We start from the raw sequence: 12,676 nt of genomic DNA on the forward strand, positions 1-12,676 counted from the left end.
TTTTTTAAATTGATGACTTGGACCAAATAATAAAGAAAAGCAGCCAATAAGTGCCCAACATAGATGGGAACTCCTTCAATACTGTTTAAAAAGCATCCCAGGGTGATACCTCAAGAAGTTGGTTGAGAAAATGTCAAGAGTACATGTCTGCAAATTCTAGGCAAAGGGTGACTACTTTGAAGATGCTAAAATATAACACAGTTTTGATTTATTTTGGATTTTGTTTAGTCACAACATAATTCCCAAAGTTCCATTTATGTTATTCCATAGTTTTGATGACTTTACAATTATTATTTATTATATAAAAATTATAATAAAGAACAAGTAAGAGTTTTAAAACTTTTGACCGGTAGTGTATGTTGTCATGATGAAACCCTTTAAACCCGATATTGGATGCTTATCTTTAGACAGATAAGGTTAATAAGCTATTTTATCATACTAAAATCATGTTATCTCATATATTGTTTGCATCTTGTGGCTATACTTTTGAAACAATGTGTATTTTAATGTTTATGGACTGGCCCCATTCACTAACATTGTAAGTTCCTTACTATAATTGCTTTTTTTTTTTTTTAGAAATGATGGAAGAGTCAAAATAATTTTTAAATGCTGCTAATTTAGCTTAATTTGTTTTGAGCCTGGAATATTTCTTTAAGCACATTTATCCCCCAAATGACATTACAGTAATGTGTCTGTACATTTTACTTTATATATAAATATAATTTATGTACAAAATATAATTTAATTTCTTAATTTATTTTTATTTTTATTTTGGGGATAGAAAGAGAATTGTGTTGACTTTTGGTTGGACTGTAGTTGATAAAATAGGCCAATACCTATTTGTTTTTTAACCATTGACAGCAGATCAAATGTCATACCCCCATGCTTTAATGCAGCCTAGCTGTTCGCACAAAATCCAGAATGTAGTAGTACAGAATGGGCTTGACTTTATCTGTACTTCCCAAAAAACAATATATTTTGGAAGGACAATAGTAGATGTTATGTGCAGGTCAGTACATTGCTTCTTCTTTTGCCTGTCTACACTTTGTTTATTTTTGTTTTTTTAAATGCTTTTGAAAATGTGTCCACAACCTTCCATAAAATGCATGTTTGCATTTTGGACAATAAACATCTTTTAGAACCAGCACTTTGGCCAATTAAGTGTTACAATCCAATCAAAAGGACTGTGGTGAGGATGAGTACTTCTGTTCCAATCAGATCTCTGAAATAGAACACTCCTTGTCATTAAGTCTATTTACAGCAATGTTTGTATATGGAAGATTCACCAGGAAGTAGGTCAGTAGGTAGCTTTCTCTCTCTCATGCACAGTATGTAAGAGGTTGTGCTGGCATGTGTATTCTCTGTAATTCTTTCCATTACTATATTCATCTGTCTTGGTCCTGCTGTGTGGCATGTCCATATGTACTACTTATGTTGTCAAGCTTTGTTCAGAAATGTCCTGAGTTTGCAAAAACAAGTGGCTTCATAAAATGGGAAATTATAGGTACATTTGTATAGTAGGAAAAGTTTAATTTACAGTTTACAGGCAGGTTAAGGATGAGCCCATTACATTTAGCTTTCTGTGTTCTGGCCTTATTTCATCCTTTTATTTTACAGGTCTTGGTGCGTGGGACCATATTGTCAATATGAGGTGCAGGCCGTATAATAAAATGCAGGTCAGTAAAATTAGCATGTTGTACTAGAATTGAGTGAAACATCTTGTCTTTTGGTATTTTCTCAACTCTTACCAAAATAGAAAGTGGTGTACCATGGTACAATGGTATATACAGTGGCCTCAGAAACTACTTGGACACTTAAGGCACACTTAAACATTTATAAATGTCAATGCATTAGATAACAAAATCATTAAAAAGTGTTTAAAAATATATAAATATATATATATCACTTTTCACCCTTTTTTAATTACATTTTTCAAGCAAAACATTTCAGAGAAAAAACTTTGCTAGGTTTTAAATTATACAATAATAGATACACTCATCAAAATTAAGATAAAAAAAGTAGGGCTGTCAATCGATTGAAATTTTTAATCTAATTAATTACATGACATACTGATTAATGAATCTAATTAATCGCATGTATCAGTATTTGCTGAGAAAGGCCCACAAATAAAGATAATTCAATATAAAAAATACATAATAATTATATTAGTTAGGGCCTATAATAAATATAATAATTCAGATATTCAGATCAAAATATATTGCATTATTGTAGGAGAAGTGTAAAGCATTGGTTAGACAATGCATACAATGTCTTTATAAGTCTATATATTGTTTGTTTTATTTGCATATCTTTGACCAAGTCTACAGTTGATAGCAATTAGTTTTGCATTTGAGTTTATCGATCTTTCCTGTTGTCACAGGACGCATTCATGCGTTCCATCTGCGCTAATTTTAAAATGATGCTGATGCCACGTTAAACAGGAGGTGGAGCAGGAGGTGAAACCACCGGAAGTGTTCGAGCGGCCATCTTGGTATGCCCAAACTGTTATAGAGCAGCAATGACTGACAGCCGAAAACACCCCCGTTTCACCGTCTCTGACCTCCGGATAGGACAGTTGCATTTCGCCCTCTTGTGACAATCATGTTTAATTTTTAATTAGCTCGTTATGGATAATATTCGTTACGAGGGAGAGGATATACGTGGATCGCGATGTCAAAACATTCATCTGCTCCAATGTTCAGCCTATCAGTACAGCACAACGATCACCAAAAGAAGCGGCAAAACTATCCAAAAGTTGTAATGTAAGTATGAAAAGCTGTAATATTTGCTTGTTTTGGGGTGACAACATGTCAGTTTGCCTTGGAGGGTCCTTAAAAAAGTCAAACCGATATTTTTAATTCGACTAAAATGCCCGGGATTTGCCTGTTTTCATATTGAAGTGCTCGCGGTTGTCATACATGGATACACGTCATAAATTACGTGTTCGTTTGCCATTTAAACCTAGCGTATCAATGTAATTTTATCACCTTTGCTTGTCTCCCTCTCTGTGAGTGATAGAGGGAGAGTGACTGTGAGAACAAGGCACTTTTTGATGAAAACATAAAACAAGTAACTCTGAACAAACACTTCACAATAAATAAGTCTGAAAATGTCTGTTTGTATATTACCTCAGTTTCAGTGAACTTGTTTACATTCAGCTGATCTGTTCGCCGATGAAGTTTGTTAGTGGTGGATACTGTTTGATATAGATACACATAACTCGCTCGGACTTTCAAGAAACAGGAAGAATTCCCGAATAAATAAATAATTACATATAGGGCATTTGTGTTGTAGGAATGTGCATGCCGATTTCAGATATAAAATCGGTGATTGAATGATTAATGTTTTCTCACTGAAATGAGATGATTTCCTATTAAGTCAATAGGGACATTGGAATGTTTGGGCATAGCAATATGGCGACGCAGTGGCTTCGCTGATATGACGTCATGAGCAATCCAGTTCTATATTATATATCAATGGTTTATGTACACGCGTGTCAGAAGGATGCTTTTGGAGCATCTCATTGGTTTTCAGCATCATAAACGCTGCATTTTTAGAGTGCTGTGTCGAGTTAAAAGTAGTTGAAACTTTGAAAATCGCATCTTAAGATTCCTGCAATCTATGCTTTGCCCAGCTGTCAAGAATGTGTCCTGTGTGACCGGCTCTCATTCTATGGCCGTGCTGCTCGTGAGGTTTGTTGAGGCACGCTTACTGCCCCCTGCTGATGCGGCTCGGAAAAACACAGGGTGCTTTCCATTCCGAAGGGCTCATCCCTATGCCCTAATCCCTTCGAAGGGTTTATCCTCTCTAGGGAGAGCTTCGGAGGATTGAAGGATGTCTGAAAGAACGTTTAACAACTTTTAGAATGCAAACCAAAAATTGTTTTTTGAACTTTTAGAATTTATGAAGAAATGTAAGCTTCATGTTTAAATATTTGTTTTATTTTAATAAAAAAAAAAAAAGAACCTTTAAACAATCTACAGTACTGTATATGTTCAATTATTAAATAAAATGCCATGGTGTATTCTTCTTTTATTTCCATTATTTTATTAGAATAATAGAGCGAATATTCAGTAAGTTCAAAAACCCAGGGGTTTAAAATTTTCTTAAAGTTAATTATAATAATTAAAGGTTTTTATTAACCACGGCGGTGAAGGACTTTCACATGTTTTTGTTTTTAAAACCAGGGTGTTTTTGCAGTTGCAGCTGATTTTATTTACATTACACTTGGCAAACATGCAGATTTATGACGTATGGTCAGGTTCCGGTCCTCTTTGCAATGAAGTGACCATCAGTTAAACCTTATGGAAATGTTCGTTCCGAAGGGCCCTTCAAAGCAGCTATTTATGTGCACTTCGGTTTGGTTCGACCCTTTAACTTGGTGACCATCATTGTTTTCCTTTCAAGGTGCCCTTCGGTGGCTGATTAATCCCGTTTGGAACAGAGGGAAAGTTACATGTACTTCAAGCTTGAATTGCTCCGATGGTAGGAAAATATGTACATTTATTAAGGAATTTACGTACGGGTAAGGGGACATGATTGTGTTAATTCACATTTACATCTGCTAAAAATTACCTTTGGACCAGTTTGTTAAATGTAATTGTAAAAAAAAAAAAAATGTAACTGAAGATGGAAATTAAGTAATACTGTATATCTCCCTTTATACAATTTAGATCATTTAAAATAATTCCTCTACACTAAAGTATAGCACATTTGTGAGCAACCAACAATGCAGCACATTCATTTATTTACCTGCTCATTTCATAAAGCATCTCCATTGCAAACAGCTGCGTCATGTTTTGCTCATCGCTGTGTGCCTGTCATCACACTGTAGACAGCCACTCATAAATTAATGCTACAGAATCACAACCTCAGAATACAAAACATACTGTATATTAGAGATGCAGAACCTCATACTCTTCAACGCAAAGTGACAGTTAAGCTTGGTTTGCTCATGGCCACAGTGCTTAGTGTTTATGTATTAGAGTTGTATTTAGCGGGATGACATAAATCTTTGCGTCTCTTTCAAATTGAAATCTAACTCCTGTGTCTACTAATTACGAAGATGCATGTGAAATGCAGGGAGACAAGATAAAAGCTGTGGAGAACGGGGAGATCCGCAGTTAAAAGGACCCTTAGTTTTGTATGCTGTGGTGGGAATACTGGTTTCGCCTGTAAGATGTGGCCTTTTCACTCCCAAAATGGAATCCTTTGGTTTTTGTGCAAATTAAACGACGTCATCAGCATGCATTTACAGGGATATACCTCACCCATTATACCTTTTCTGTAGCCATTTTTATTTTATTTTTCATGTGTATTTATGTACAAACAAGGTAATAAATTGCAAAAGTATTGAGGACTACATACAGTGCTGTAAAAAATTATTTGCCCCCTTCCTGATTTCTTCTATTTTTGGGTATTTGTCATACTAAATTGTTTTAGATCTTCAGAAAAGAAAAAACATAAAACAAAGGCAGCCTGAGTAAACACAAAATACAGTTTTCAAATATATATATTTTTTATTGAAGCAAAAAAGTTATCCAACACATATCACCCATGTGAAAAACTAACTGTCACCTTAAACTTAATAGCTGGTTGTGCCACCTTTAGCAGCAACAACTGCAACCAAACACTTCTGATTACGAGATCAGTCTTTCACAATGCTGTGGTGGAATTTTGGCCCACTCTTCTTCACAGAACTGCTTTAGGTCAGCCACATTGGAGGGTATTCGTGCATGAACTGCCCGTTTAAGGTCCTGCCACAGCATTCAATCGGGTTCAAGTCAGGACTTTGACTAGGCCACTCCAAAACTTTAATTTAGCTTCTTTTGAGCCATTCAGAGGTGGACTTACTCTTTATGCTTTGAATCATTGTCTTGCTGCATAATCCAGTTGCGCTTGATGGCATTTTTGGCCAGTGTCTTTCTGATAGTGGAGTCATGAACAGTGGCCTTTATTGATACGAGAGAGGCCTGCAGTTCCTTGGATGTTGTCCTTGGTTTTTTTGTGACTTCCTGGATGAGTCGTCGCTGTGCTCTTGGAGGAAGTTTGGAAGGTCGGATACTTCTGGGAAGGTTCACTACTGTGCCAAGTTTTCTCCATTTGGTGATGATGGCTCTCACTGTGGTTCTTTGGAGTCCCAGGGCCTTTGAAATAGCTTTGTAACCCTTTCCAGACTGATGTATTTCAATCACATTTTCCTCATCATTTCTCGAATTTCTTTCGACCTTGGCATAGTGTGCTACTGGGTGAGACCTTTTAGCCAACTTCATGCTGCTGAAAATGTTTTATTTACACTGGCGGCCAAAAGTTTGGAATAATGTACAGATTTTGCTCTTATGGAAAGAAATTGGTACTTTTATTCACCAAAGTGGCATTCAACTGATCACAGTGTATAGTCAGGACATTAATAACGTGAAAAATTACTATTACAATTTGAATTCTTTTTTCAGAACTTCTTAAACTAATTCAAAGAGTTCTCATCCAAAAATCCTCAATGTGCAGCAGTGACAGCTTTGCAGATCCTTGGCATTCTAGCTGTCAGTTAGTCCAGATACTCAGGTGACATTTCACCCCACACTTCCTGTAGCACTTGCCATAGATGTGGCTGTCTTGTCGGGCACTTCTCACACACCTTACACTCTAGCTGATCTCACAACAGCTCAATGGGGTTAAGATCCAAACACCCTTTTCCAATTATCTGTTGTCCAATGTCTGTTCCTTTGCCCACTCTAACCTTTTCTTTTTGTTTTTCTGTTTCAAAAGTGGCTTTTTCTTTGCAATTCTTCCCATAAGGCCTGCACCCCTGAGTCTTCTCTTTACTGTTGTACATGAAACTGGTGTTGAGCGGGTAGAATTAAATGAAGCTGTCAGCTGAGGACATGTGAGGCATCTATTTCTCAAACTAGAGACTCTGATGTACTTATCCTCTTGTTTAGTTGTACGTCTGGCCTTCCACATCTCTTTCTGTCCTTGTTAGAGCCAGTTGTCCTTTTGTCTTTGAAGACTGTAGTGTACACCTTTGTATGAAATCTGCAGTTTTTTGGCAATTTCAAGCATTGTATAGCCTTCATTCCTCAAAACAATGATTGACTGACGAGTTTCTAGAGAAAGCTGTTTCTTTTTTGCCATTTCTGACCTAATATTGACCTTAAGACATGCCAGTCTATTGCATACTGTGGCAACTCAAAAACAAACACAAAGACAATATTAAGCTTCATTTAACAAACCAAATAGTTTTCAGTTTGATATAATGGCAAGTGATTTTCTAGTACCAAATTAGCAATTTAGCATGATTACTCAAGGATACGGTGTTGGAGTGATGGCTGCTGGAAATGGGGCCTGTCAAATAGTGATGGTGCTGTTTTTTACATCAGTAATAATTATAATAATAATTTTCTTTATTTATCACACATTATACATTTGCACATATACAGTGAAATTCTTTTTTTCACATATCCCAGCTAAGCTGGGGTCAGAGTGCAGGGTCAGCCATGATACGGCGCCCCTGGAGCGGATAGGGTCAAGGGCCTTGCTCAAGGGCCCAACAGTGGCATCTTGGCAGTACTGGGGCTTGAACCCCTGACCTTCTGATCAGTAACCCAGAGCCTTAACTGCTGAGCCACCACTGCCCAGTAATGTCCTGACTATATTTTGTGATCAGTTGAATGCCACTGTGGTGAATTAAAGTACCAATTTCCTTCCGAAAGATATATACATTACGTACATTATTAAAAACATATGGCCGCCAGTGTATGTGTTTGTTTGATTGAACAGGGCTGGCAGTAATCAGACCTGGGTGTGCCTAGTCCAGCTGAACCCCATTATGAATGCAGTTTCATAGATTTGGGGATTTAGTAACTAAGAGGGAAAATTCTTTTTCACACAGGCCCAGTTGGTATTGGATAAGTTTTTTGCTTCAATAAATAACAAAATCATTTAAAAACAGTATTTTGTTTTTACTCAGATTGCCTTTGTTTTATGTTATATTATGTTTGAATTTTTGAAACAATTTAGTATGAGATATACACAAAAACAGAAATAATCAGGATATAGCAAATACATTTTCACAGCACTGTAACTAGGTTCCCTCTCGCTTTCCAATTAAATTCAAGCGGTTAGAGGAAAGTGACTAAGATGGGTTTGGGAAATGCCATGTAGCAGAAAAAGTTATTTATTTATTTTTTCTTTCTTTTTTTTTTTTTTTTTTTTAAAGCATAGAGGTTCCTTAAAGTGTTATCCGCTAGATTTCTTTCCAAAAGTGGTCTGAATCTTTTCTGGTATCACAAAAATAGGTCATTTTGGCAAGACACTTTTTAATTTGGCAGCGACTGGAACTACATAACAACTCCAAAACTTATCAACAGCAGTGTTTTTCCTATGTGTAAAATCCTCATAATTGTGGGTTAGTCACATTTTAATTCTTCCACATAACCATGTGTCAAAAATCGCAAAACCACTACTATATGTGGGTTTTAGCATGGGATATAACAAGAAAGTCTTTTTGCATTATGTTGCTCATGGGTATAATTGTTTGTCCTGTACCTTAGTAACAAGTCATTTTAGGTTTTCCAAAAAATAGCGGTGTCAGTGTTGCATGTAAACAAGCAAAATTGTTTAATCAGGGTTTTTCCTGCATTGAAATGTTTTTGGGGGCTGCCAAAGCAAAATTTCATGCCGTCGAAGCAAATTTTATGATATTCAAGTTGCTTTTGCCTCTTTATAAGCGCTAAATATGCTCCTCATGTGGTACGCGGATGTGCATGGGGTGATTGAAGATCGGTATCACTTGCATGTCGTGCGATCCAACGAGAATCTCTCGCGCAAGTGATGCGCTCTTCTCTATCTATCTACTGTATACTGGAGCATGTGCACCTGCGTCATCCAGGTTTCCATCGATATGTGAGCTCTGTTAACAGGATAGCGCAGAGCGGATCACATGCGTGATTAAACTGGGCTTCCCTTGATATCATTGCGCAAAACAAACCTAATGCCACCCATTTGAATTCTGCATGAGAATTTTCTATCTTAAAGGGCTATGGGGCAATTCAACAATTTCAAACGGCTACAACACTGACATTCTGAACAGCACTTATGAGGGTAAAAGAAAACACCTGTCCCAGCATCAGTTACAAGACTTTTAACATCTACACATCAACACCCTTACTAACATTTAGCACAGTAAACTTAACTTACATTTTTTCATTACATTACAACTGTGGCAGTTGTATTAAAGTTAACTTTTTAAATGTGTTTAGGCTATTACAATTAAACGGTGTATTTTTTAAGAAAGACTGCCTAGCTAAACACTGAGAAGCCATCCATGGTCTTAACTTTGGTAAACACAAGGGCAAATAGGATACAATGTAGAATAAAAGTCTGGACCTTTATAAGTTATGAAGAAATTCATGTGTAATATTGTATAAAATTTCCTGTCCTAATGATGTTTGATATTAGGAAATAAACTGGCCTGGCTTGGCTTCAGATATTCCAAGAATCAAAATGATTCCAAGTGCCAAATCAGTAAAGTGGTTTACTCATCATATCTAGCCCTATAGAAATAAGGTGTTAAGTTAGTTTGATTTTCCATAGCAATGAAGTACAAAAATCTCTCAAAAATAAATAATATTCATTACAAACAAGAAATGCAACAACATATCTTAAATATTAATTGCAGTTATATAAAAAGAAAAACTGCATCGTGATGAACGTGTACATCAGCCACCGCCGAAGACTGTTTTTGACCCAGGAAAAACTCTGTTAATAACTTATTGTAAAAAACTTCCACTGTAACCAAAAACGTGGCTTTAAAATTTTGAAACAAACAGCCAACAGAAAATTAGCTTGACAGTAATGTTTGCATATTCGTTATTTACTATTGGCTTAACTATAAATGCAGGCATAAATCGCCATGAAGAATGCCATTTCTGTCTCACCCCAATGCATTTACAAAGTCAACCGTGCAACCTCAAGAGCTGTTGGTGGCTTTCACTGAAGCTAGTTTGATGTTTGGTTAGAGTAGCTGGCAAAACTCTTTGCTCAGTAGAACAGCTTTGATGTGTTCAAGTTCAGTGAGGCACGTGCTCTTTTGGAAATCCATAAATAGAGCCTGAGTGGTAACTTAAAGATAGAGTTGTAAACCACAGCAATAATCAGCCCTTTGCTTTAGGTTTGGGATGCTTGTTCAGATGCCCTGATTACGTTTGATATGGAGAATCTGCAGGATGAGATGGCATACATCATTGAGAACGACGTCATTGTGGCCTCACTCACAAAACAGCTGCAGACCCTCTCTGGTAAAGGACACATTTTGATGTTTGATATATGGATTAACTTGTGTGTTTGTTTGTGTAGTCATTGCTTTGCCTCCTCTCCAGCACACTGATCACTTTGATCATGAATGATATGAAAAATGAAATGCATAGCTCTTCCCAGCAGTGGCCTGTACACTCGAGCACTGAGCGAATTAGTTTTAAGGATGGCTTGGCAAATGATGTCACCACAAGCCATTCCTTCCTGTCTTGGAATTGTTTATTTGAACTCACTCCTTTTTAACATCTTTCTTCTCCCCTCATTTTTTTATTTATTTCTTTGTTTTGTTTTTTTTAAGATTTCGCTTCTTTAGACACATCCATGTTTTCCCTGCTATTTTGATCATCTGGCACTTTTCTTTTGGTGGTAGTTAGAAGCCCCACGAGAATTGTCACCCTGTTCGGACACACATTCACACCCATTTATAAAAAACACATTCCTTTCCAGCTGTACCATCTCAATCCCTCAGTGTGTCCAAGCACGGACAGCATTTTACTGTAACATTTTGTTGTTGTAATTAACTAAACCGTTCCAAGGCTCTGCATTTGAAATTTTGGCTTTTCCATGCCATGCTCTGTAAAAGTGCATATTTTTAAAAACAGCCCTTTTTTAAAACACATTTTGCGTTTAGCAGATGTGTGGTAGCACGTGCATATTCACGTGTGCTTTATGCTTAACCGCTTTTTCTTTCTTTTGACCTTCTGCCTCTATTTCTGCCAAAGGACTAGACGAAAAGAACATGCACATAACGCACATGCATCAATCAGCTGGGGGTGGGGGGGGTCTTTCGTAACTCTGCTTTCCAATCAGCAGAAGAATCCAATATTTCTCACCCGTTTACAAGTACTAGTGTTCAATTTTGTGGACAGAATGGTCTCCAAGTCCAACGTAGGCGTAATTCAGGATCTTTTCATGTGCTAGATGACTGCCCGCCAGTGGATTTTCTACTTTCTTCTCTTTCTTTCTCTGTTGTTTGCGGGCTATTGCCAGCTCATCATATGTATTGCATGGTGTGCTAATAGATAAACACTATTAGTCAGAGCTGTGTGGCTTGCCAAAGCCGTTAAGAGAATTGTCAATGTTAGCAGTCCTCAACCAGAGAAAGGGAAACAGCTTGTGTTTTACTAGGTGCTTCACCAATCCTTAAATTTGGACTTTATCACAGCCTAACCTTATTTGTTTAGATTTTTCAAATCAAAGATTTTAAACTTTTCGAGTAGAATTGCAGACGGGTTTTGTCATGCTTTTTTGTTTCTTGAAGTAAACAGAAGTTGTCTTTAATCTCCTCAACCAGACCATGTTGAAGTGCAGTACCGAACAAAAGTGGTGAAATACACCTGGCCCAGGCCGTACCACATTGCTGAGTCCATCCCTTGGGTTCAAGTAGCACTGGCTAATGGAAAGACTCTCCACACCAAACTTTTAGTAAGTAGATTGTATTCAGTGCATCATTCTGTAATGCTAACATTGCAGCTCAAACGAGATGCACTAAAATCTCATAAATGCTAAAGGGAGGCACAATTGACTTTCAGATTGGTGCTGATGGGCCGAACTCAATGGTGCGGATAGAGTCTGGCATCCCCACTGTCAAATGGAATTACGACCAATCGGCTGTTGTCGCCGTTTTGCATTTATCTGAGGTATGATGATCCTGATGACCTTCTGGTCAAAAAGCCACCTGGAAACTTTCCATGATCCAATCAATTCCTCAACTGAATATCAAGTCCTGCCCTACTTTTTTTTTTTCTCTTTCGTTGAATATCCTGGTTTACTCTGAAAGACCTCACATTATATAAGTAAAATGTTTTGCAAATGCCTTTTCATGTTCATTTCAGTGCTTTGATGTGTTAACTTGCATTTTTGTTTTTCAGCCCACAGAAAATAACGTGGCCTGGCAGAGGTTCCTCCCGACTGGACCCATTGCAATGCTTCCTGTGAGCTGACCTTCAGTGTTTATTTAGCTTGTGAATTACATCAATTTTACTTGATTTTTTACACTGGCTCATCGTTAGGACTGGGTAAAAATATAGATTTTCCGATGCATAGCGATCTTCATTTGAATAATTTCTATATTGATTCTTAAATCCCAAGATCCATCTTTTTGTGCAACCCCCTACCACGAGAGGAAATCACTCACAATTAATTTTGCGCTATAGGACTAAAAATGTCTATGACTAGCCTCTGTCTTGTAAATGTTCAGATGTCACTAACCAGTGATTGTATAGTGGGAAAGAAGTTCAGGAGCGAGATCCTTTGTGTGTTAAGAGTAAAAGTTAGGTTTGACTCGCTCTGTGTGTGTCCATAGACGAGATCCACGAAATCCATTTGTCATTGAATATTGTCTCTTTTAATACACTTTCTATTC

General features: G+C 37.1%; 1 protein-coding gene across 2 annotated transcripts in view; it reads left to right on the forward strand.

The window, feature by feature from the left end:
* The window catches only part of LOC127411327 (ubiquinone biosynthesis monooxygenase COQ6, mitochondrial-like), a 29,717-nt gene that overhangs the window by 3,840 nt on the left and 13,201 nt on the right, over nucleotides 1–12,676 (forward strand). For both annotated transcript variants that reach the window (XM_051646837.1, XM_051646836.1), the window contains exons 3-7: nucleotides 1,618–1,676; nucleotides 10,169–10,295; nucleotides 11,606–11,736; nucleotides 11,844–11,951; nucleotides 12,183–12,245. In XM_051646837.1, coding sequence (XP_051502797.1) covers nucleotides 1,618–1,676; nucleotides 10,169–10,295; nucleotides 11,606–11,736; nucleotides 11,844–11,951; nucleotides 12,183–12,245 — 488 coding nt within the window. The remainder of the gene's footprint in view (nucleotides 1–1,617; nucleotides 1,677–10,168; nucleotides 10,296–11,605; nucleotides 11,737–11,843; nucleotides 11,952–12,182; nucleotides 12,246–12,676) is intronic.

The sequence above is a fragment of the Myxocyprinus asiaticus genome, chromosome 20 (genome assembly GCF_019703515.2).
Source record: "Myxocyprinus asiaticus isolate MX2 ecotype Aquarium Trade chromosome 20, UBuf_Myxa_2, whole genome shotgun sequence".
NCBI lineage: Eukaryota > Metazoa > Chordata > Actinopteri > Cypriniformes > Catostomidae > Myxocyprinus > Myxocyprinus asiaticus.